Source organism: Drosophila sulfurigaster, chromosome 3 (genome assembly GCF_023558435.1).
Source record: "Drosophila sulfurigaster albostrigata strain 15112-1811.04 chromosome 3, ASM2355843v2, whole genome shotgun sequence".
Lineage (NCBI taxonomy): Eukaryota > Metazoa > Arthropoda > Insecta > Diptera > Drosophilidae > Drosophila > Drosophila sulfurigaster.
Window position 1 is genome coordinate 40270666 of NC_084883.1, and position 22007 is coordinate 40292672.

The 22007-nt window shown below is 36.3% G+C and overlaps 1 protein-coding gene and 1 long non-coding RNA gene across 3 annotated transcripts; one reads left to right on the forward strand and one right to left on the reverse strand.

Annotated features, from left to right (window-relative positions):
- The first annotated feature begins 14484 nt into the window (after positions 1–14484).
- LOC133842931 (carboxypeptidase B1) lies at positions 14485–21749 on the forward strand. 2 transcript variants are annotated; one of them, XM_062276238.1, is made up of 4 exons: positions 14485–14582; positions 20178–20378; positions 20443–21330; positions 21404–21749. In XM_062276238.1, exons 1-4 carry the CDS (start codon positions 14500–14502, stop codon positions 21699–21701), a joined length of 1470 nt encoding a protein of 489 aa, XP_062132222.1. In that variant the 5' UTR covers positions 14485–14499; the 3' UTR covers positions 21702–21749. The 2 variants fall into 2 exon arrangements, with proteins under 2 accessions (XP_062132222.1, XP_062132223.1); XM_062276239.1 differs by lacking the exon at positions 14485–14582 and adding an exon at positions 17973–18015.
- Positions 19576–20082, reverse strand: LOC133842933 (uncharacterized). The gene is made up of 2 exons (XR_009894457.1): positions 19918–20082; positions 19576–19793 (listed from the first exon to the last, which is right to left on the reverse strand). It is a non-coding gene; the product is annotated as an uncharacterized LOC133842933 (long non-coding RNA).
- Positions 21750–22007: the final 258 nt, after the last annotated feature.

Here is a 22007-nt window from a genome sequence, read left to right on the forward strand (position 1 = left end):
ATATAAAATCCTTTTGTTTTTGACGAATAAGTAACCTTTTATAATAAAAAAGATGTATTATCTAAATTTTGAAAAAAAATACAGTTTAATAATATACTGTAATAATAATAATAATAATAATAATAATTAACTTTAGTTTTTGACAACCTCTTCTTTAAAATAAATTATATAAAATTTCTAGAAACAAATACAGTATATTAATATACTGTAGAATAGTAATATACTATACTATAATAAAAAAAATCCATTTACAAAATTTCTTCATTCAATTTTGTCCAATGCAGTAACATTTAGTTGCTCATCCCAGATAATTGGATAAATTAACTCAGCAAAATTAGTTTTGTTTTTAATTTAATAATACCTTGCACTTAATTGCAGTTGTTTTGTGTAAAAGGTGATTGTACAATTATCATCATTATATTGCAATTAGAATTAAATAAAAGCTATACAAAGAAATTCATTATCACAGATTAATCATATCTATTGTTAGGCATTGGATGTGATTGTTTTAGCTTACATACAAATGATTAATAGTTTCTTTGTACTGCAAACTACTATTGCATTAACATTGAATTCAATTGTGCTTTGACTTTATTATGCTTCGGACTTATTTAAGTTATTGCATTCATTAATCAGACTTACAAAGCTATTAACTTATCTTGTATTATGCTGCTAAGGTTTAATGTGGTCATCTTTTTCCTGGCTTAAGACGAGAAATGCTTATGACAACGTTGCTTATTTCGAGTAACATTTAAGGCAGCCCTCGCATTAGATGTTCCCTTACACACACACACACACTCTCGCACATCACATCCAATCACTGAGCCACTTGGGTGTATGTCAAAAATCAACGCCAGTTAAAACGTGTGCCGTCTGCCAACTGGCAACTGCCAGCTCTAACTGCTCCTGTTTCGTCCTGTGCAGTGTCCGGACACTTGCCCTGCCCTGCCCTGCCTCTGGCCTTTAAGCATTGTTTAATTTACATTTATCCGCACGCTTAGCCTACCAGGCAAGTTCATTTACAGGTGTCTATGCTGTGTGTGAGTGTCCCTAAGGTGGTCACACACGCAGACACACAGGAAGAGGATGAGGAAGTAGAAGTGGAAGCTACTGACACCGTACAAAATGTTAAACACTTGGCAACATTTTGCTTAAAACTTTTGCTGCTCTATCTCTCCGCTTGGGTTGTAGCTTTGCTTTCTATTTGCGGCTGCAGCACACACAAAAAGTCACAATGCAGTTAAACCAACAACAACAACAGCAAGAGAAACAATGAAAAAGGTAAACGAGCCAACAAAAGGCACGCCCGGAAATGGCAAAGCTGCTTGACTATAACAACCAAGCCAAGCCAAGCCAAGTCAAGGCACAAGGCCCAGAACCAAGGCAAACAAACCATAGGAGCAGCAGCTACAGCAGCCGCCACTTGGCCACTCATTGTTGGTCGCCTGGTCGCCTGGTTGCCCGGTTGCCATGGGTGAATCCTCAGGTGTTTTGCGCACAGTTTACTACGTTTTTCATTTAACCAACACCAACACCCCAGCGTTGGACCAGTTTCAGCTCGTTTGTTCAGCTTGTTCACTGTTCTTCTTCTTGTTATTGCTATTGTTGTTGTTGTGACTGCTGGCTGCTGTTGTTTTGTTGCTGTTTGGTTTGCGGTTGTCGGGCCAACGAAATGGCCACGCAAGGATGCGGTCATAGCACCGACGCGTCGCTGTCTCCTCTTGCTCTTTGCTTCGAGCATAATTAAAAATTCACATAAATTTAGCTTAGCGTTGACACACACACACACACACGCACACACTTACACATGCATGAATTCTAATTGGGTTAATTATGTGTCGCCTGGACTTTAAAAATGTCAACGAGCACCTTTATACAGCACGTGTGTGTTCACTGTGTGTTAGTGTCAACAACTGGACGAGTGCCAGTTGCAAGTCCCGAGTACATTAACAACAAATTATGTTGTCGCCCAGCTGACAGCGAAATGTGTAAAGTCTCCAAAGGCAACCGGCGAGATCAGTCGCCGCACACTACTTTTGAATTAAAGTAAAATTAAAATATATATTTACTTGCATTCAGGATGAGTTTGCAATTAAATGGAATATAATACTTCGCTTAAAAATTTTAGAAAATACAGAATTTAAGAATTGTCTGCATTTGATAAGAAACTTTACCTGAATTTAAACTACAATTTTATTAAAAATATAAAGAGTACTGAAACATTAATAACAAATGTGTATTTACTCGCATTAAAGAAGAACTTGTAACTAAATAGAAAGGAATTCTTTTCTTTAAAATTTTAAGAAATAAAATATTTACATATTTTTAATTTGCAATGGAACTTCATTTGAATTCGAAGTACAACTTTTTTTAGAATTTGAAGAGTAATAAAAGTTTTAAGTCGATTCTTAATTAATCATATTACTTAAATTATATGTAATGCATAAAGCTATAATTAAAGTTAGAATCGGAATATCTACGTCAATAGCTACAGAGAATAGTCTTAAGAAATTTTAAAACGGGAAAACTTATATAGCTAATCATAACATTTAAAACAATTTTTTTGAATACTTTTTCAACTCATTTGTCAATATAACATAAATTGATGTATTCAGAATTTATCTTCATATTTCTGTCCCTTTAAATTATTAAAACATATACCAAACTAGATTAATAGTGTAGCGAAAAATTTTACATTGTCTTTCACCTATAAACTTAACACGTGCAGCACACTTTCGTCATCTAACATCTTAGAATTAAATTATTACCCCAACTGCATAATTAAGCAGCCATTGTTCTCAACTCAACCGAACAGCTAACGTGAAAACTTCGAGCCAGTTTAACGAGTATTTATTATCTAGTAAATATGCTACATTTTGAGGTTTTGAAAGCTGAGCTGCAGCTTTAAATGGCTTATAAGTAGCATCTGTGTTATGGGCTTAATTACACATACGCCACGCTGCCATTTGACATGCCATGAACGTTGTTTAATGACCACCTAGCTGCATAATTTACAAACACAATTTTTGTGGGGGGCACAGACTACCTGAGCGTCACAGTGGCAACGACTTAAGTAGCCAAGCAAAAAGGTTTTTATGGATCCCGTAGTACGTGTGCGAGAGGTCCCCAAAGGCAGCAGACGGCAGAGGGCAATAAAACAGATTTAGTTCAAGGAAATAATATATAAATATGTGGGTGAAAAGTGTGAGCCAACGGTCGCCTTAGCTGCTTTCTAAGTGCTCATCAAATAAATGGAATACGGGTTGCCTGCAACTAATCCAGACGTCAAGCGAACGTTTTGTGACATTTAACGAAAGCAAAAAGCGCACGAAAGTATGCAACACATAATGGCAAATGTCAACAGCAGCAGCAAGAAGCGAGTAGCAAGAAGCGAGTAGCAAGCAGCCAGCAGCAAAAGGGAGGCAGCAAAACCAAAGCGAGACAAAATTAATTACTCTACGTGGAAATGTAATTACGAAAATATTTAACCCAAGCTCAGCGGCACGTCGGGCCACAAAATGCCATTTGTCAAGCCTCTGTGTGTTGTTGTGTTGTGACCGGCGGGGCGGAGAGATTTCTCCTTGGGTTAGGCTTGGGTTAATGTTTTGTGGCGGTCTCTCTCTCCCCCTCTCTCGCTTATCAATGGCACCAATAATATGCTGCATGTAATTAATGATTTATGAGCCAAGCCAATTAATCAAATTAATCAAATTTTCATTAAACTTTGGCGCACTGCAGCAACGCCTTTTGCTTCAGCTTTTCAGCTGTCTCGCTATCTCCGCTTGTGTCCTTCGCACATTTTTCGTGCGTGCCATATGCACATTAATTCCGCAGGCCTACAAAACTTTTCCGCTGTGTGTTATATAGTAGTAGTGTGTAGTACTCTACTCTACATGTTTTGTGTGTGTAAAAAAGTTTTGTTTTATGGCCCACTTAGACGAACCACTATGCGGTTTCTCCTCATTGCGGTAATTATGCACTGCCAGCTGTGCAATTGTGTTTCTATGTAAATAGATGGCAAATGCAAATGCAGAAATGTACTCGTTGCTTGATTGTTGAGAAGCCGAGTACTAGTCGGAATATGCCGCATATTCATTTCATTTAATTATATTACGCTAACTACAAGTTCACTAGGCCAGTTGGCAGCATTATTGAGAAATATACAACAGAGATTATTATCTGCATTACGAACAAGTTATAGATCAAACAAGGAATGTGGAAAATTGTAAAAAAAAATATATATAGTATAAATCATGACGATATTATTGAATATATATTTTAATGTTTTTCTTAAATTCTAAACTTGTTCTATTTAATATAATCTAAAAAATAATGCATATATAAAAAAAACAAACAAACAAGAGAGCTAATGTCGAGTGTGTTTTAAATATAAGCATAAAAGTGTGGTAGGCTAACACACTGAAGGTTTTATTTGGTATATTGACATAGTTCTACATTTAAAATATATCATAGAGAACAAAATACACCACATTGTCAGCCAAAGCAACTAAATGTAGTCGTATTTTTTATATAAAGCTATTTTTTAAATAACTTCCGGTATATTTTTCAATCTATGGCATTTTTTTAATATTTAATATGACTATATCAATAGACCAAATATATCAGTTTGTACATTTTTATTATATATTAATTCGGTATATTTTTAGTTTAATAACGCACTGTTTTGGTTTTATTAAGAATGGGTGGTGGATATCTCATGATCGCGCACACTCGACTGTAAAGTTTATACTTGTTTTCTAAAATTCTAGACATCTCTTATTAAATATTATATAATCTAGAAGATGTTGCATCAGAAAAAATAGTCTTATAGTAAAAACTATCAACTTAATATATTAATAATTAATTTAAAAAGCTTTTTACAATTAGTAATAAAAGAATTCGCACACAGTAAACCAAATCTAATATCATAACTTCAATTTTTTTAAACAGACAAATACTGCAAAAAAGTGAAAAATTATAAGTATCTTAAAAAAAAGTAGATGAGAAAAGTAGGCTTATGGAGTATGACTTTTAATGCTCATTTCAAATATTTGGAATATTGTGCTGAATGCTGTTGAGTTGCTCACATTAAATTTAAAAAAAAATAACTAAGATTTTATTTTTCTAAGATGTTGTCCAGCAAGTGCAATTGGTATTGCCTCAGCGTCTATAGCAATGTTAGCACTGAAATACTGAGCATTGATGCGATGTTAGGCATATTGGAAGAGCATTGTAAGACTCATTATGTCCGCTGGAATCCCGTCTATATAGAAGAGGGCGGTAAAAGAGACGAGACTGAAAATGTAGATCCCAAATTTAGCTTCTATGTGCGCACAAATGGTAAAGCAATGGCAATGAAAGGTATACCAAAAGAATCCAAGATATGGTTGCACAACGAACGGAAAACACCGTCACCCAAGATAGATGATGAATTTAAATTAAAAATACGACAGATTATATTAAAGCGCCTTACTCCGGATATATTGAGAGTAGATTTGTCAAAGTTGTGGGAAGATGAACATTGGGGAGATATTTTTTGTGAACTAAGCAATAAGGACTGCATGAAAACTGCCATTGAAGCAATTGGCGAACTTATGCCCAGATTGCACAGTCTAGATCTGACTAACAACTACATTAGCGATCTCTCTGCCTTTGAAGGTATCGAAAGTCATTTGCCCGAACTGAAAACAATATTATTGAATGGAAATCAATTGGAGACTCTGGAATCTTTAAAAATCTTTGAGAAGCTGCCACTGGTTGAACTCGAACTCGAAGGCAATCCTGTCTCCACGGATGCTTATCGATTGGATGTGGCAAAACTATTGCCCAATCTAAAAGTCGTTGATGGGAGACCAGTGCAACGCAAAAGTATTCGACGATTATTGGCAGCAAGTCCAAGAGAGCGAAGTAGTTCCAATGAAAGTAAGGACAATATGCTGAAAACCGAGAGAGCATCTAGTAGAAGCTGCAGTGTTGAAAATATATCTAATAATGAACTCGAACTCGAAGGCAATCCTGTCTCCACGGATGCTTATCGATTGGATGTGGCAAAACTATTGCCCAATCTAAAAGTCGTTGATGGGAGACCAGTGCAACGCAAAAGTATTCGACGATTATTGGCAGCAAGTCCTAGAGAGCGAAGTAGTTCCAATGAAAGTAGGGACAATATGCTGAAAACCGAGAGAGCATCTAGTAGAAGCTGCAGTGTTGAAAATATATTTAATAATGATCATAAAGAAAATCATCCTGAAACTCTAATCACCACATCTATCGACAGTTTTTCAGTTCCTCTTAGTACTAACATTTCTGATAAGCTGCAAAATAGTAATTGCTCTTCTAACACTAAAACAGTCTCAGCAACCGCAGTGGCTAGCGGAAATAAAATAGATTTTGATGTTGCAAAGCCAACAAAGAACCCAAGTAAGAAAAGGGCTGATAATGCTTGCCCTACAGTTGAAAATTCTGAAAATTTACAAAGTGCAAAATCTAATAGTGATATACCACTACGTAATGATTTGGATAATGCACTGGATATCAAGTTTTTTTCAAATACTAAAACCGTTCAAATTGCTGAAATAATTTCAGTTTCTGAATATTTTAATGAATCAAAAAGTTCTGAAGTAACTAAATTCTCCACAGATAATGAAATATTACCTATCACTCAAAGCTGTTTAGCTAATAGTTCCCAAGAACTCGTCATTGCTAACAAAAATAAAATAGATACTAACATTCCACAACCTATACAGACTCCAGATAAAATTGCTGAAAGTTCTGAAAGTTTACACAGAACAGAAGTTGTATCTAAAAATCATATACGACTTCCCAAAAAAAGTTGTAATGATATGGACAGTGTACTGGATACTGAAATCGCAACGTCTATTGACAGCTGTTCAACTCCACTAAACTCAGATCCAGAATCACCAATTGCTAAAAGCGATTCAGTAACTGAAAATCATCCAACTGAAATAGATACACTAAAATCTATCATTCTAGATCCAAATATGTTCTGCTTACGTTCTGAAAATTCAACTAATTCTAAAACTACACCAACAACCTTAAGTCCATCCGGAGATAATTTACGAACTGCTGTCGTCTCACCGACTGAAAAATTAAGTTTTCAAAATCGAAAGAGCTATGAACAACTTCCACCAGAAGATAGAACTAACTTTAACTATAATAATATTTCTTGTAGTCTAAGTAATCTAATTGCTAAAGACGAGGACTCGATGAAAAACGTCAATACAACATTAAGCGATGATGCGATCATTACAGTGATATCTAAAGGGAAAATCGAAAGAGATTCATCGATGGCAGTAAAAGATATAGTGAGTGATAAAAATACTGATACAGTAAAGCAACAAAGTTCACAAAATACCAACACTCAACGAAGTGCAGCGCACAATGATCTCCAACTATTCCTTAATGCATATCTTAACGCATTCGATAATAAACAAGAACAACTTAGATGGTTCTATCATGAGAAGGCAATGGTAGCATTCTTCGAGAATAAAAAATAGCAAGTAGCATTAAACATTTCCTTCTTTAATATACTAATCAATTTGTTCTTCTCAGTGACTTCCAAGAAATGGGTTTGGACGATGCTCTCGCTAGATTTAGAGAATTACCGCAGACCACAAAGCACTTATTGCCATCGATCACAGTCAATCTGAGTGTGTTGAAACCTGATCGCATTTGCTTCACTATTTCTGGCATACAAAAAACAGACGGCTATCGTTATTTTATCCGTACTTTCGTCCTGGTACCGCTGCCTAATGTTGACGCCGATTTTCGCATTTGGAATGAATATATTTATACAGGCGACACAAAATGTTGTAAAAAAATAGCATTGGAAAGAGAGATATTGATGCCAATCTCACACTTCGAGCTGTTTACCGAGATGTTCTTATTAAAAATAGAGCGTCGGCTGGTTAAGTTTTCGGAAATCACAAATATGAAGCCAGATTGGTGTTACAAGTGTCTCGTCGACTGGAATTGGAATATGGATGATGCCCTAATGATCTTCGCAAAAATGAATCAACAGAAGCTCATTCCTGATGTAGCCTTTATGCCAACACACTGATATAGCGGAGAGTCAATAATCTTTTTGTTTTTGAATTTATGTTATTCGATATGTTTTATTACGTCAATTTGTATTTGAATAAGTTTTCAATCATATTATTTTTGTGACAATAACTAGGAAAAATGTGTTTTACAAATAAAGACGTTGACAACTGAAAATAAGTGATAAAGCTGAGATACCCATTTCGAAAAACAGCAACCCAGCATTAACATATACCAAATTAATATACCACAAAAAATATCGAAGGATATATTTCGTATATTTATATAGTACTACATTCAAAATAAACCATCGAGTACAAAACATACCAGATTGACCGGCAAAATAACTAAGACCCGTAGTAAATAGGCATTTTTCCCTCTATTTTCTAAATATACCATAGGGTACACTATATACCAGATTGTCAAACAATGCTATTTGGAAAGCCATTTTACGACTATCAAATATAGGAAGACGAGTGTGCTTAAATTACCCTCTACCCGTATTCGGTATTTCTGAAGTATACAAAATAAATAAATCAGGTACATAAATACACTATACACTTATGTATATAGACCAAAGAGTATATTTGGTAAAAATATTAAATACCTCTATTTTCGAAATATACCATAGGGTACACTATATTGATTGTCAGATTGTCAAACAATGCTATTTGGAAAACCATTTTTTACACGAAACTTCTAAGATTTTTAGCCAAAATTTCAGGAATCATCCCTATTTCTGCCTGTTACATACATTTCCTGTCAGCAAAAAATGCTAATACCCTTCTACCCTATAGATAGCGGGTATAAAAATACGACTCTTAAATAATATTTTTAAACAACAAACTTTTGCTATTATAATTTATAGAACTCTTAATATTAATAAAAAAAATATAACACAAAAAAATTATTGGTAAACAAGAAGCTCTTACTTTTATTTTCTATATAAGTATTTATCCATATAAAAAAACGAAGCATTATGTTGCGGCAGTCCATGATACTGAAGTCGCAATAAAATTATGTTACACTGTTATTAGGTTAAGAAGAAGGACAAGGATTGACAAGGCTCTAAGCAGCCGCACGATTTCCTTTTTGTTTCAGCAATATCAAACAGCGCAAATTGAATAAACAGCAGGCGATGCTAATAATGATGATGACGATGATGATGATGACAATGGGAGGATGCTGATGACAGCGACGTCTCAGTTTGGTTTGCAGCGTTGACAGCGTGCGGCATAAACACGGCACACAGCATATCCGGGAGCTGCAGCCGGAATGTATATGAAGCTCATTGGGAAAAAGGCGAAACGAAGAATGGGGATGAGGATGAGGAGGGAACGGGATGTGGTGTGGCGACTTGTGTGCCGCCAGCGTTAAACCGCAAAATTTAATTCCCTTATCAAAAAGTGACAAGCGTGCGTATTTAATGCAATTTTGCAGCGCATTTAACATGACGTGTCTGGCGCTGCTTCTGGCTCTGACTGAAAAACAGGGATCGGGAAAGAGGGACGAGGAAAGTATTGTAGGAGAAGAGTTGAGAAATGCTGGCCAGTCTGGCATTTGCCATTATCTAGCGGAAGTTGTTTACTTGCAAGCTGCTTTTTTGTCTGTGTGTGTGTGTGTACGCGAAGCTTGTGGAAAAACCTCAATTTGCGCTACCGCAACTTCCTTTTACGCTAAATTACAATTCCGCTGATTGCATTCCCGTGGCCCGTGGACTTCTCCCTGCTAGTGATTCGGTTCAGGGTTTCACCGCCTCAAAGCGCCGTCAGCTCATTCACATTGCTACGCGTTATTCACACTTTACGCCTAGATTTGAGCGCCATGAATCCTTTAACTGTTTTGCATATTTGTGTGAGAGCCAAGAGTTGTTCCCATCCCTCGCACTGTCTTCAGATCTTACTGCTTGCCTCGTTGTTATTGTTGTTTTTGTGCGATTCGTTTCGTTTCGTAGTTTGCATTCATTGCGAAAGATAAAAATAATGAACATACCAAAGCAAAAGTCGGCGGAAAAAACCAAACGACGAGGCAACTCAACAGCAACAGCAGCAACCAACTCCTTCAGCCCCCTCACTCGGTCCTGACCCCCACCGAAGGCAACAACTCAGCTGAACTCAACTCTCTCACTCAGCTCCAACTCAGCTTTCTGCTGTGCGTGCAACGGACTTGAATTCGTTTTGGGATTCGGATTCAGTGCAGAAACTGCGCCACGTTTTTGTCGGCATAGGATTTATTGTATGTGTTTGCAGACCCTCTGACTACATACATACATATATATATGTATGTCTATGTATATAGTTTGTCCGGGTAATGCATAAGGCAAATTGCTTGTAAGTTCAACTCGTATTTTGCATTGTGTTTCACTTCCGACAGTTAAATTAAAGTCATTGTCTGTTCGTTGCTTTGGTGTTAGTTGTGTGCGCCTAACGTAACAATTGCCAGTCGGACGCGTTTTTTATCTGCAACTAACCGCAACACTAACAACAACAACTGCAATAACAACAACAACTTGAAACAGTTGAAATACGCCTGCGAAAATAATTTGTTAGCCTAAAAGCGTGCTACAAATCATTGTGTGGCCTTCTTCCGGCTACTCCCTAATTGCATAAACAACAACTTGGATCTAAACTTTGTGTCTTACTATTTTTACTAGCTTTGCAGCGATTTTAATTAGTCAAACACTCGTCGACATAGCCTAATCGCAAAATATCAAAATGTGCTACGAGAATGTGGTAATTTTTTTTTTTTAGCTTAGTGAAACGAATAGAGAAAGGGAGAACTGAAGGACATGGAATAAAGCTGTGAAATAATAGAGCTGACAACATAATTAAGTAATGCATACTATTTGATTTATTTCATATTTTTTTATATATTGAATAAGGGTTGAAGGAAAACTATTTAAAGAAGAAAAGATTATTATTTATTGAGTTTGTAGTTAACTTATAATTCAAATTAAGAAATTAGGATAATGGGAACGCAATTGTATAAGTTAACGTAGTTAATATTACAAAAATAAAATTCAAAAACTAATTTATTTATAGTCAAAATAAGCAGATTTTAGTATTATTGGCTTTTTCTTGTTATAGTCTTGTATGCCTTTAACTAATATAATTTTAAATTTTAAAATACTTTAAGTCCTACCAGTATCTTCTCGTTTGCATACGCATTACATAATTAATTAAAAGTGTTACAAAATTTCAAAATCTGCTCAAATAAGTTCTGAAACTCTCTCAAAGAAATTCCATTTAGATATGTTTAATTAGCACATGCAAATGTTTGATTTCTGTTTTTTAATGCAAGGTATCTGATGCTTATATAAGCAAACAAGTATTATTTGCAAGCGACCCACTCAATGGGGCACAGAAAAAAAGGGAACTGAAAAATTGCATTCATTATGTGGCAGTGGCACAAAAGCTGGGGAAAAAGCGGAAAACAAGGCTAGAGCCTGCGGCGTTTAGTTGCCAACGCAGACACCACAATGACACAGAAAGTGTTGAGCTGCAAATGAGGAAACAATGCAACAGCAACAACAACAACAAGGGCAACCGAAACGGGAGGAAGGAAAATGCAAAGTGGGAAAATGCTTGAAGTGGCGGGGCATGCGTGGAAAAACAAACAGTGAAAATGTAAAACGGATGTGTAAATAATTTAGACGAGTTGCCAACCTCCTCACCAACACATGGATGCAAACTCATATGCATATAGTTGTTGTGTATCTTTTTAGTTTATGTATCATTAAAAAATACTTACTACAAGAAAATAATGAAAGCGAGCGAGCGAGCGAGGGAAATGTGCCATTTGCCAACTACAAAACAAACACTCGAGTGTCGACTCGGCTTCGCTCTTCTGCTTCTGCTCTTGCTTTTGTTTCGTTTTCGTTTCGGTTTCAGTCTCGGAACGTGCCAGAAATGCAATAATTATATGCATACAAAGACACACACACACTCACATGTGGCCGGCTTTTTTGACATGCTGCAAATTAAACAGCAGCTTACACACACACACACACACGCACACACAGATACAGAGAGACAAAGACAGTGCTTTGCTCGAACTAAATTACTTTTTTGTACCAGCTGCATACAATCAAATGCAACGGGATTAAAAAGCAAACGTGTAAGTGTTAACTGGTAACGGGTAACGTGTAACGAGTCAGGGTAACGGTTACTCTGCTCTCCTCTGCGGCTTTGTGTCAGACTGCAGATTCGAAGCGAGCTGTTGTAAAACCTGGTAAACCTCTAAAGGCATTTGCATAGCCAGTATCGCTAGTATTTGAAAACTATGTTAATGTGTGAGCCAAAGAGCTCGGAAATTAAAGCGAATTTAAATGCAAGTTTTGCTGGGGAAAGCAATGTTTATACCCGCTATCGATGGGGTAGAAGGGTTTTATAAATTTGTACCCCCAGCAAATAAGTGAATATATGCCGATCCCATAAAGTGTAAATATAATATTATCAGATCGGGTCTTAGTTGACAATCTTTGGTTGACAATCTGTCACATTTTATATTTACGATTTACCAAAAATAGTATTGGGTATATTCTAGTATTTCAGGCAGATCCCATAAAGTATATATATACTCGATCAGTGTCAACAGTCGAGACTATATGTCCGTCTGTCTGTATGGCTGCAGTCGGATTTTAGTTAATTTGGTTGACAATCTAAAAATTATTATCTTTGATATACCAAATATAGCAATCGGAATGTTTTAGTGTTTTTAAGTATTTAATTTAATATTAAAATATTCCAATTTTAAGAATAATACCGCATCGCATTGCTTTAAGTAAAAATGAGTAGCGTGTATTATAACTTTGTACCTCCAGCATATTTTGTCCTTGATATAACAAATATAGCATTCAGTTTATTTTAGAATTTTCCAGTATTTTAATGTATATTTTAAGAATAATATAGCTTTGCTTTTAATGAAAATGAGTAGCGGGTATCTCAAGTTCGAGCACACTCGAGTGTAGCTTTCCTACTTGTTTTTGCCTTGGGTTACATACACGACGGCAAACCGCAGACATTGAGCAGCGTCAGAGCAGCGCTGTCTCTATAAATCTCAACGGATGTGTCGTTAACTGCCGCCGGGGCTAACGCTTTTTCTTCCCTTTCCCCTTCCCCTTCCTCTTCGTGACAAGGACAAGGCACAGGGCTCCACAATAGACAAGCAACCAGACACACACACATACACACAGACATGGACATCTACATGCCCTCACACACACACATACACATGCACACATCAGCTCAATTTGTACGCTTCGTTATTCAATTAGACACTTGGAAACAGATGGAAAACACATCCGACATAATTTTGATTGATAGCCCAATAATGATGGTGATTTATCATATTTGCATTTGCTAACACTTTTCACGCCTGCAAAACGCGCGCTGCACTTTAACATATTTTGCATTGTTTTGTTAATTGTTTGTTGTTTGCAAAATATCGTTGTTGTTGTTGCTGTGCAGCAACAAATGACAATTAATTTGGCTTAAAAGTGGTACGAAGTACACTCCAAAAATATGGCATTGGTCAACTGGCATTTTGTAACGCTAATTGGTCTCGCTTCTATGGCAGACACAGCGTCGCGTTGACAACAACTGACCACGTGGCCACGCCTGGGCCGCCTTGACGTATACGCAATGTTTGCTTTGTTCAGCTTTTCTTTATTTTTTGTACCGCACCCGGGCAAGTCTATAAAATCCGGCTTAAGCCGCATGCTACCTGTGATATGTATGAAATTTTTGCTGCCACTCAAACAACTACACACGATTGTGTGCAGTGGAAAATACAAAAAAAAAGAACAGGGAAAAAAGAAAAGTGGGTCGCACGCATTTTGGGAAGGGAAACAGAACTGGGAGACGTTCAGCTGGTGCTTGTGGCTTTGCCTGGCGGCTTGTGCCGCTGGTAAACACTCAAATCCAATTAAATTTAATACGACTTACTTGCTTCTCTTCACTGCCCGACGACTGTCGTATGAGTTGCGCTCTTGTTTGGCATTTGCTTTGGCTGCTTTTCGTTGATTCTCTGATTCCCTGGTTTTTCATTCGCATTTTATTTGTTTTAATTTTTCAGCAAGCATTGTTTTTCCCCTTGTTGTTCTTGTTGTTGTTGTCGTGCTCTCGTTTTTTTTTTTTAATGTTATTACTGCCGCAGTGGCAGCCGTTTTTGTTCGGGTTTACCTGCAATCCTCTGGCTTGGGCTTGGCTTAATTAAAGCTTAATTTCTCAAATAACATTTGCCGCTACAAATGAGTTCAAACAAGCTAATTGAGTTTTGTGTCGTGTGTGCGCAGGAAAAGTGTGTGTGTGTGTGTGTGTGTTGACTGTTCAATAAATCCAAATGAAAAGCGTCCGCAATTAAAATGTATCTGTAGCTTGTGTGCAATGCTTAATTTATGCCATGTGTTTGTGTTCGACTATTTGCAGACACTGTAACATGCTGCTGCTTAGATTTATGCAACGCCTGAAGTGCTGGAGTCTGCGAAAAATGTGTCATATGCAAAAGAGGCAAAACTGCAAGTAAGTGTGTTTCATTTTGTAGCTGCAAGCCAACAAACGATTGAATCCTTGCTACACAACTCATAAATTTCCCAAAGGAAGCTTGTTCGATTTAGAGAAACAAGTTTTGCTTACAAAAGCGATTAAAGTGGAGTCGCAGGTTGTTTTTTACTTGTAAAATGCGAAAGCATTTAGAAAAATACATTAGAAACGATTAGTTTAAATGAATTGATACAGGAATAATATGGAATAAAAATTACTTATACATAGGAAATTGACTTTGACAATAATTAAAAGAAACAGTTCATCGTTTTAACATTTGTATTCGAAAATCATCATTTGAGGATAATGACTAAATTAAAAAGAAACAAATTTTTGATTCAGTATTAAATATTAGTAAGTATTCCGTATATTAGTAAATAAAAAACCACGAAATAAATATAATCCATTATGGTGTATTGATAATCTATTATTATATGAAAAAAATAAATGTAGAAAAATATATTCAATTTATATTTAAAAATTGAACAGATAACGTATACGCAACGTTATTATATAATGAAAATATCTACTTTCAAATAATACATATAAAAAAAATACAATTTAAAAAAACAAATAAATATAACAAATAATTCAATTCAATATCAAATATAAACAGCGAGATATTGCATGATAAAGTTGTAAGAATCATTAATTAATTAAGTAAATTGAAAATATGAATACTTAGAAAATTTACTGAAATGTTTCTCACTTGTTAAAATTTTTCTAAGTGAATTCGATTTTAGTACTCTACTCTACCGTCTACTTTTCGCATCAATTAATAAATAAATTTGTACGAAAATCCAAATCCAAAGACGAGCTAACAATTAAGAAAATTGCCCACAGTCAGCTGCTTTTAATTAGCCATTCGAGTGGCCTCAACTGTTATGTTAACTATGTGGCAACAAATACTTGCTCGTAATAGACGTAGATTGTAAATATTTGACACCCGCCGCAGTCAACCCCATCGAAAGCCCGCCAAGGTGTTGCTATTGTTGTGGCCTTAAGCCAACAACAATACATAATACTCGACTCAATTTACAAGTTTGGCTGGCGTTGAGTTGGCGTCCCCCTGACTTAACCCCTTTGGCGAATGGAGGGCGAGAGAGTTCTTCAATTACTTTTTGCACGATTTGATTTTACATTTAACGATTTTTCGCACTTAATTAGAAGCCAGTGTCGATGTCAGCGGCAGATCTGCGCACTGCCAGCTCTGCCATGATTTGATTAAATGTGAAGATGAATTTTAATTAAAATCTTCGCCCAACTTCCCCGCCTCCCGCATTATGTTGTGGCCTTTGCTTTTTTGACACTCAACTTGCGACTGATCTCCACTCTCCCCTGCTCTCCCTTCGAAAAAAGGGGTTTTGGCTCTTAATAGAGCAATAAAGCCGCAAGTTCATGGCAAGCCAAGGATAGCCGAGTCCTTTTATGTGGGCTTAGTCATTGTCGACATTTAATTTATGCAAAATGGAAATTAAAGAGCGATGCCGCAAAACTTTTCCAAATGTTTTCCCCCGAATATTTATGCAAATGACGTGTCTAATGAATTTTTCGGAAACTACTTACAAGTCATTTTGCCCATTCGCAGCTATCAATTTCAATTAAAGCCAAGAATGACTTAAAGCCAAACAACGCAGTTCTGAGTCAACGCCAAGTTCCCTTACTCCATCAAAATGTTTAGTAAATAATTTTGCATAATTCACAGCAAATTGCAAACAATGCCGCTTTATCTTTTGTCAATGGAAAAAGCACTGTAAACGGGGAACTTTTATCCAAAGTTTTCCAAATACCAAAAACCAAAAAGAAAATGCAAAAAAAGTAGTACACAAAAAGCAGCAATACAGTCCAAAGTCCACACACACAAACACACACACACATGACAGTCACGTGTACTTCGCATTGCTGTGGGAACTATCTATGATGAACTAAAGGATACTCTTTAATGCCGCATATATACTTTTCTATTCGCGTCGGAATAAATCAATATAAATAACAAGTAAGAAAGTTACAGTCGAGTGTGCTCGACTGTGAGATACCCGCTACCCATTTTTAATAAAGGCAAAAAATTGCGGTATCATTTTCAAAATATACCGAAAATACTTAAAAAATACTAAAAATATACCAAATGGTATGTTTGGTATATCGATATAGTACCGCATTCAAAATATACCATATACGGCTCAAAATACCAGATTGTCAGCCAAAGCAACTCAGACCCCTAGTAAGTAGGCGTTTTTGCCCATACAAAAGTATTTCTTTAATAACTTCCACAATTTTTATCTGATCGCAACCAAATTTTCAGGAATCATAAATACTATAGTTATTATTGTATATACCAAAATTCGCAATTCTAGCTTTACAATTACGCTTGTTATTCGATTTATTTGATTTACGGGGGCGGAAGTGGGCGTGGCAAAAATTTGAAACAAACTTGATCTGCGTGCAAACATAACAAATGCTGTCGAAAAAAAAAATTATAGCTCTATCTCTTATAGTCTCTGAGATCTAGGTGTTCATACGGACGGACGGACAGACGGACAGACGGACAGACACACAGACGGACAGACGGACAGACGGACATGGCTAGATCGTCTCGGCTGTTGACGCTGATCAAGAATATATATACTTTATAGGGTCGGAGATGCCTCCTTCTACCTGTTACATACATTTCCTGCCGGCACAAAGTTATAATACCCTTCTACCCTATGGGTAGCGGGTATAAAAAGCAATGATTTAACCTAATTTAATTTCATATTTAAAATTTATTTGGTATAAATTTATATTATAAGCATAAATTTATTTTGTTTCTTATTTTGTATATTAAATTATTACGCACCTTGGTTTGGTTTTCTTTTCTTTTTTGTGTAGAATAATTTCAAGCTATCTTGTCAAAGCTGTAATATATTTAATTTCATATTACAAATAATTGAATTGAACCAAAAATGTTAAATTACATAGATTTCAGGAAAATAGTTGCTTACAACAATAGCAAGCAATTAACTCTTTTGTTTGCTGAAATCTAATTTAACATTTTCTGGTCCTAACATTGTTGTCTTAATTTTCTACAATCTGCTTGAAAAAGTACAAATTTGCCTGAACTCATTTCATTCTATTATAGATAAAAGCATTCTAAAAAAATAAATACATAGATAAAATTTCCTATTTAAGTTTTGTGGTTTTTTTCTATTATGTAACAAGTTCATTCCAATTTTCTTTGCCATAATTTTAAACACCGCAAATAGCAGTTACAGGGTATCAAAAGTTTGTCGCACTGTGGCTTAGTTATGGGCCAGGGGGTGTGTTCGGCTAGAGAGGTCCATTGCCTGTCGCATCCAATGGGCCATTCAAAATTACGAGCCAACAGTTTCCGCAGTGTTTTTTGTCATTTCCATGCGCTCATTGTCAGTTTCAAGTAAGCAACTTTTTCTCTCTATTTCTCTTATTGTTGTTGCGCTGTCTGTGCAGTTTGTTTGTATGGTTGTTATTGTTGTTCTGGTTGTTGTTTTTTTTGTGCAGCAGCCGCCAAAAAGTTGTTGACCAAAACTGCCTACAAATGCAGACAAATATGGCCCAACGCATGAAATGCAATAAATTTTCAAATATATATTTTCACTGTGCTGCCCAAAATAGCAAAAAGACGTAAGCAAAAAAGTTTTATTTTGATTATTTTAACTACTCTTTTGAAGTATTGGGAATTTGGTAAGCATTATGAAAGTACGTATTTTTTAATTTTTTTTTGTATTAAAACTTTATTTTCAATTTATATTTTTATTAAATTGTTAAATAAATATTTTTCATCAAAGTATTGTAATTTTCTGTTTAATTGCTTTTCTTATTATCATTTTCTGATATAAATATGAATATTAAACAATTAACTAAACAATTACTAATTATTTCTCATAAAATAATTATAATTGTTAATTATCTTATAATTCGTTTCGCTTAAACATTTTTAGTTAACATATAATTGGCAATAGATAAATACCTCAAAACATATTTTAAGACATACAATTTTTTCTCGTTGATTTTCTATTCTTGTTTTAGGACAAGCGTCTAAACACAAATATTAACTTTAAGCTCTTTCACCTATTTCGAAATCTGTCTCTTGATTCTAGTTATGCTCTCATTAATTCTCCCTCCTCTCTTTTGTGAGACTCTGTACTTTCGAATGAGAGAAACATAATCAGTTTTGATCGAAGAGTTAACTAAATCAAACGCTTGTAACATGATAATATTTCACATTTTAAAAATTAAATTTCTATTCAACATTCTTTAAAATACATATTAAAATTTTTCGAAAACTTCCTTGTTCTACTGTAAAAAAAATTGAAGATTACAAACAATTCGGCTATACCCAGCTCTAATTCTTCTTCACTTTTGTTGGCTGCGTACGCGTGTTCGGGCTTTCCATAGTTTTGAATGGCAGAGTTGCTTCTACTTTTTTTTTACTTTTTGTCAGGGTGCAGTGCAAGTCAGCAAGTGAAATCGAGCAACTGATAAAGCTTCACTCTGCCCACAATCAAAACTGAAACTGACTAAAGACAGTATAAATCAAAACGGTTATGGCGCAAGCCGAGTGACAAATTTACGAGCGACTCAAATAAAAATTGGAAACGCGAATAGAAGAAGACTATCGCAGACACAGTCTGAGAGGCTCGTGATTCTTCAAAGACATATTGTGCTGATCTAATCGGAATTGCGCAAATCGAAAATGACAATAAAGAATGTTTTCGATGTGTGCAGAAATACTATACTATAAATGATGAATGAAGATGTCACTATGAAATTTTTAATAAAAAATATGACTAGCTTTAGAACCAAAATTCCAATCCTTTTTTTAGTTTTATATTTTCTATAGAAGTTGAATGGAGTTGTCATGATGACATGTTGCATACAACTATGACTAATCTTAAAATAAAAATAACAATCCCTTTTTTAATTTTATATAGTATACCATAAAAGATTAATAAAGTTGTCATTACAAAATTATGAATACAAATATGACGAGCTTTAAAACAAAAGTTTCAATCTTACTTTTGATTTTTAATTTATATTTTCACACATATTAAATGCCCTTCAAAAGTTTATATGTCAGGGATGTTTCTCCTTATATTCTTCACGTTTTCAATTTGATGATGACATTGTGGTATTTCCCTCTTAATCATCAGCACTTTGAATAGATGTCTGCAACTATATATAGATATAACACAGTCAATACTCGAGAAAGAGAATTCCATTTATAAGTAAAAATAAAGTTAATTAGAACCCAAAAAATCAATTTCATATTTAAAATAAATTTGAAGAATAAAAATACCATTTAACGTAATAAGCAATTGATGGAGAATTAAAGTTATCTTCACAATCAAATTCCATTTTCCGAATACCAACCGTAATACGTATCGAGCGTTTTAATTTGTAATGTCTCGAGTTGAATCTACGATCGAGTCACATAATAAATTTTGAGAGATTTTCCAAAGAATTAAATCAAAAACTTTGACATAACACAAACAAAACTGTTTGCAGTTGATAAGACTGATAAGATTTTTCTGATCACATTCTGTATCAATTCGAAAGCATTGCTGACATTACGCATACGTCAAGTGGTGCACACTCCAGCTGGTATATAAGGAAGCCCCGTGTGATTGTACAATTTAATAGACGCTCTGAACCAGAACCCAACGGATCGAAGCGTTGTTATCACAAAATGCTGCTGAAATCGTGCTTGTTGCTGCTACTGTGCGGCGTCGTTGCGCTGTCTGCCACCAACTACGATGGGTGAGTAGAGAATAAATGTAGCATTTGTCATCAGCTACTGAGTCAACTAATGTCCTCAATTTAGCTACAAGATCTATGATGTGAATGCACGTAACAACTTTGAGAAGCAGCTGATGTTGCGTCTGTCTCAAAATGAAGAATACGATTTCTTTGATCTGCCACGTGAAGCTGATGCTGCCACACGTATCATGGTGCAGCCCAAGGATCAGTCCAGCTTCGAGGATATGCTGAGCCATTTCAATTTGGATTACTCGATTGTCGATGAGAACTTTGGCGCCACTCTTGAGAAGGAGCAGCTAGAGAATCAGAGCCAACGTCTGATGACCGCACGTTCCACCTCGCGCAGCGTTGGCTTCACTGCCTTCCACCGTTTTGCCGAGATCAATGCCTATTTGGATGAGCTGGCCAAGGCCTATCCCAGCCGTGTGTCCGTCCAGACTGTGGGCCAGTCCTACGAGGGTCGCGATCTGAAGACCATCACCATCACCAATGGCGATGGCAAGACTGGCAAGAATGTTGTCTTCTTGGATGCTGGTATTCATGCTCGTGAATGGATCGCTCATGCTGGTGCTCTGTATGTCATCCACCAGCTGGCCGAGAACTTTGCTGCCAACGCTGATTTGTTGAAGAACTACGATTGGGTTATTTTGCCAGTGGTTAATCCCGATGGCTATGAATACACTCACTCCACAACTCGCTTGTGGCGCAAGACTCGCAAGCCAGCTGGCACTTGCTCTGGCACCGATGCCAATCGCAACTTTGACTTCCACTGGGGTGAGGTTGGTGCCTCCTCTTCCTCCTGTGCTGATACCTTCAAGGGTGTCTCTGCCTTCTCTGAGCCCGAAACGCAAATTGTGCGCGATTTGCTGCTCGGCTTGACAGGCCGCGGCAAGTTCTATCTGACTCTGCACTCTTATGGCAATTATCTGCTCTATCCTTGGGGCTGGACTTCGTGAGTAACCCAATCAAAGACAAATGATTCATGTTACGTATACTTAATTTCGTATTCTTATTCACTTTGTTAGTGCTCTGCCCAGCGACTGGAAAATCATCGATGAGGTGGCCCAAGCAGGTGCTGATGCCATCAAAAGCTCGACTGGCACCAAATACTCTGTGGGCAGCTCCACGAATGTGTTGTACGCTGCCGCTGGCGGTAGTGATGATTATGCCTTTGGCGTTGCCGGTTTCCCCATCTCTATCACCATGGAATTGCCTGCTGGTGGCACTGGCTTCAATCCCACAACTGCTCAGATTCTGCCCTTCGTCACCGAGACCTGGACTGGTATTCGTGCCATGGCTCTGAAGGTCATTGACAAGTACTAAACAGAACTGTTTTGCAAATAAAATACAACATATTTTATACACATCGAAGCACACACTCGTCGTCTTGCATTCCGCATTTCTGTTTCACTCGATAGCGATAAGTGTGTCCCATGGAGTTGTCTACTGAATGCTTGACATGACATACTTTGCTCTGATCCAATTGCCTTCAAATGCCTGCTGTGCAGTGTCTGCACTTCAAATTATCGCCAGCTATTTACTTCGCTTTTAAATGGGAAACAATGGCATTTTTTCAGGTTAAGCAGCTTACTTTATAATAGGGATGAGCGCATTGCAAATACTTTCGAT

Excerpts from the sequence above, each read along its gene's own strand:
- LOC133842931 (XM_062276238.1), top strand. The coding sequence starts at position 14,500 with ATGCTGCTGCTTAGATTTATGCAACGCCTGAAGTGCTGGAGTCTGCGA. Across the intron at positions 20,379-20,442 it reads TCTGCCACCAACTACGATGG|CTACAAGATCTATGATGTGA; the intron begins GTGAGTAGAGAA and ends TCCTCAATTTAG. Across the intron at positions 21,331-21,403 it reads TATCCTTGGGGCTGGACTTC|TGCTCTGCCCAGCGACTGGA; the intron begins GTGAGTAACCCA and ends TCACTTTGTTAG.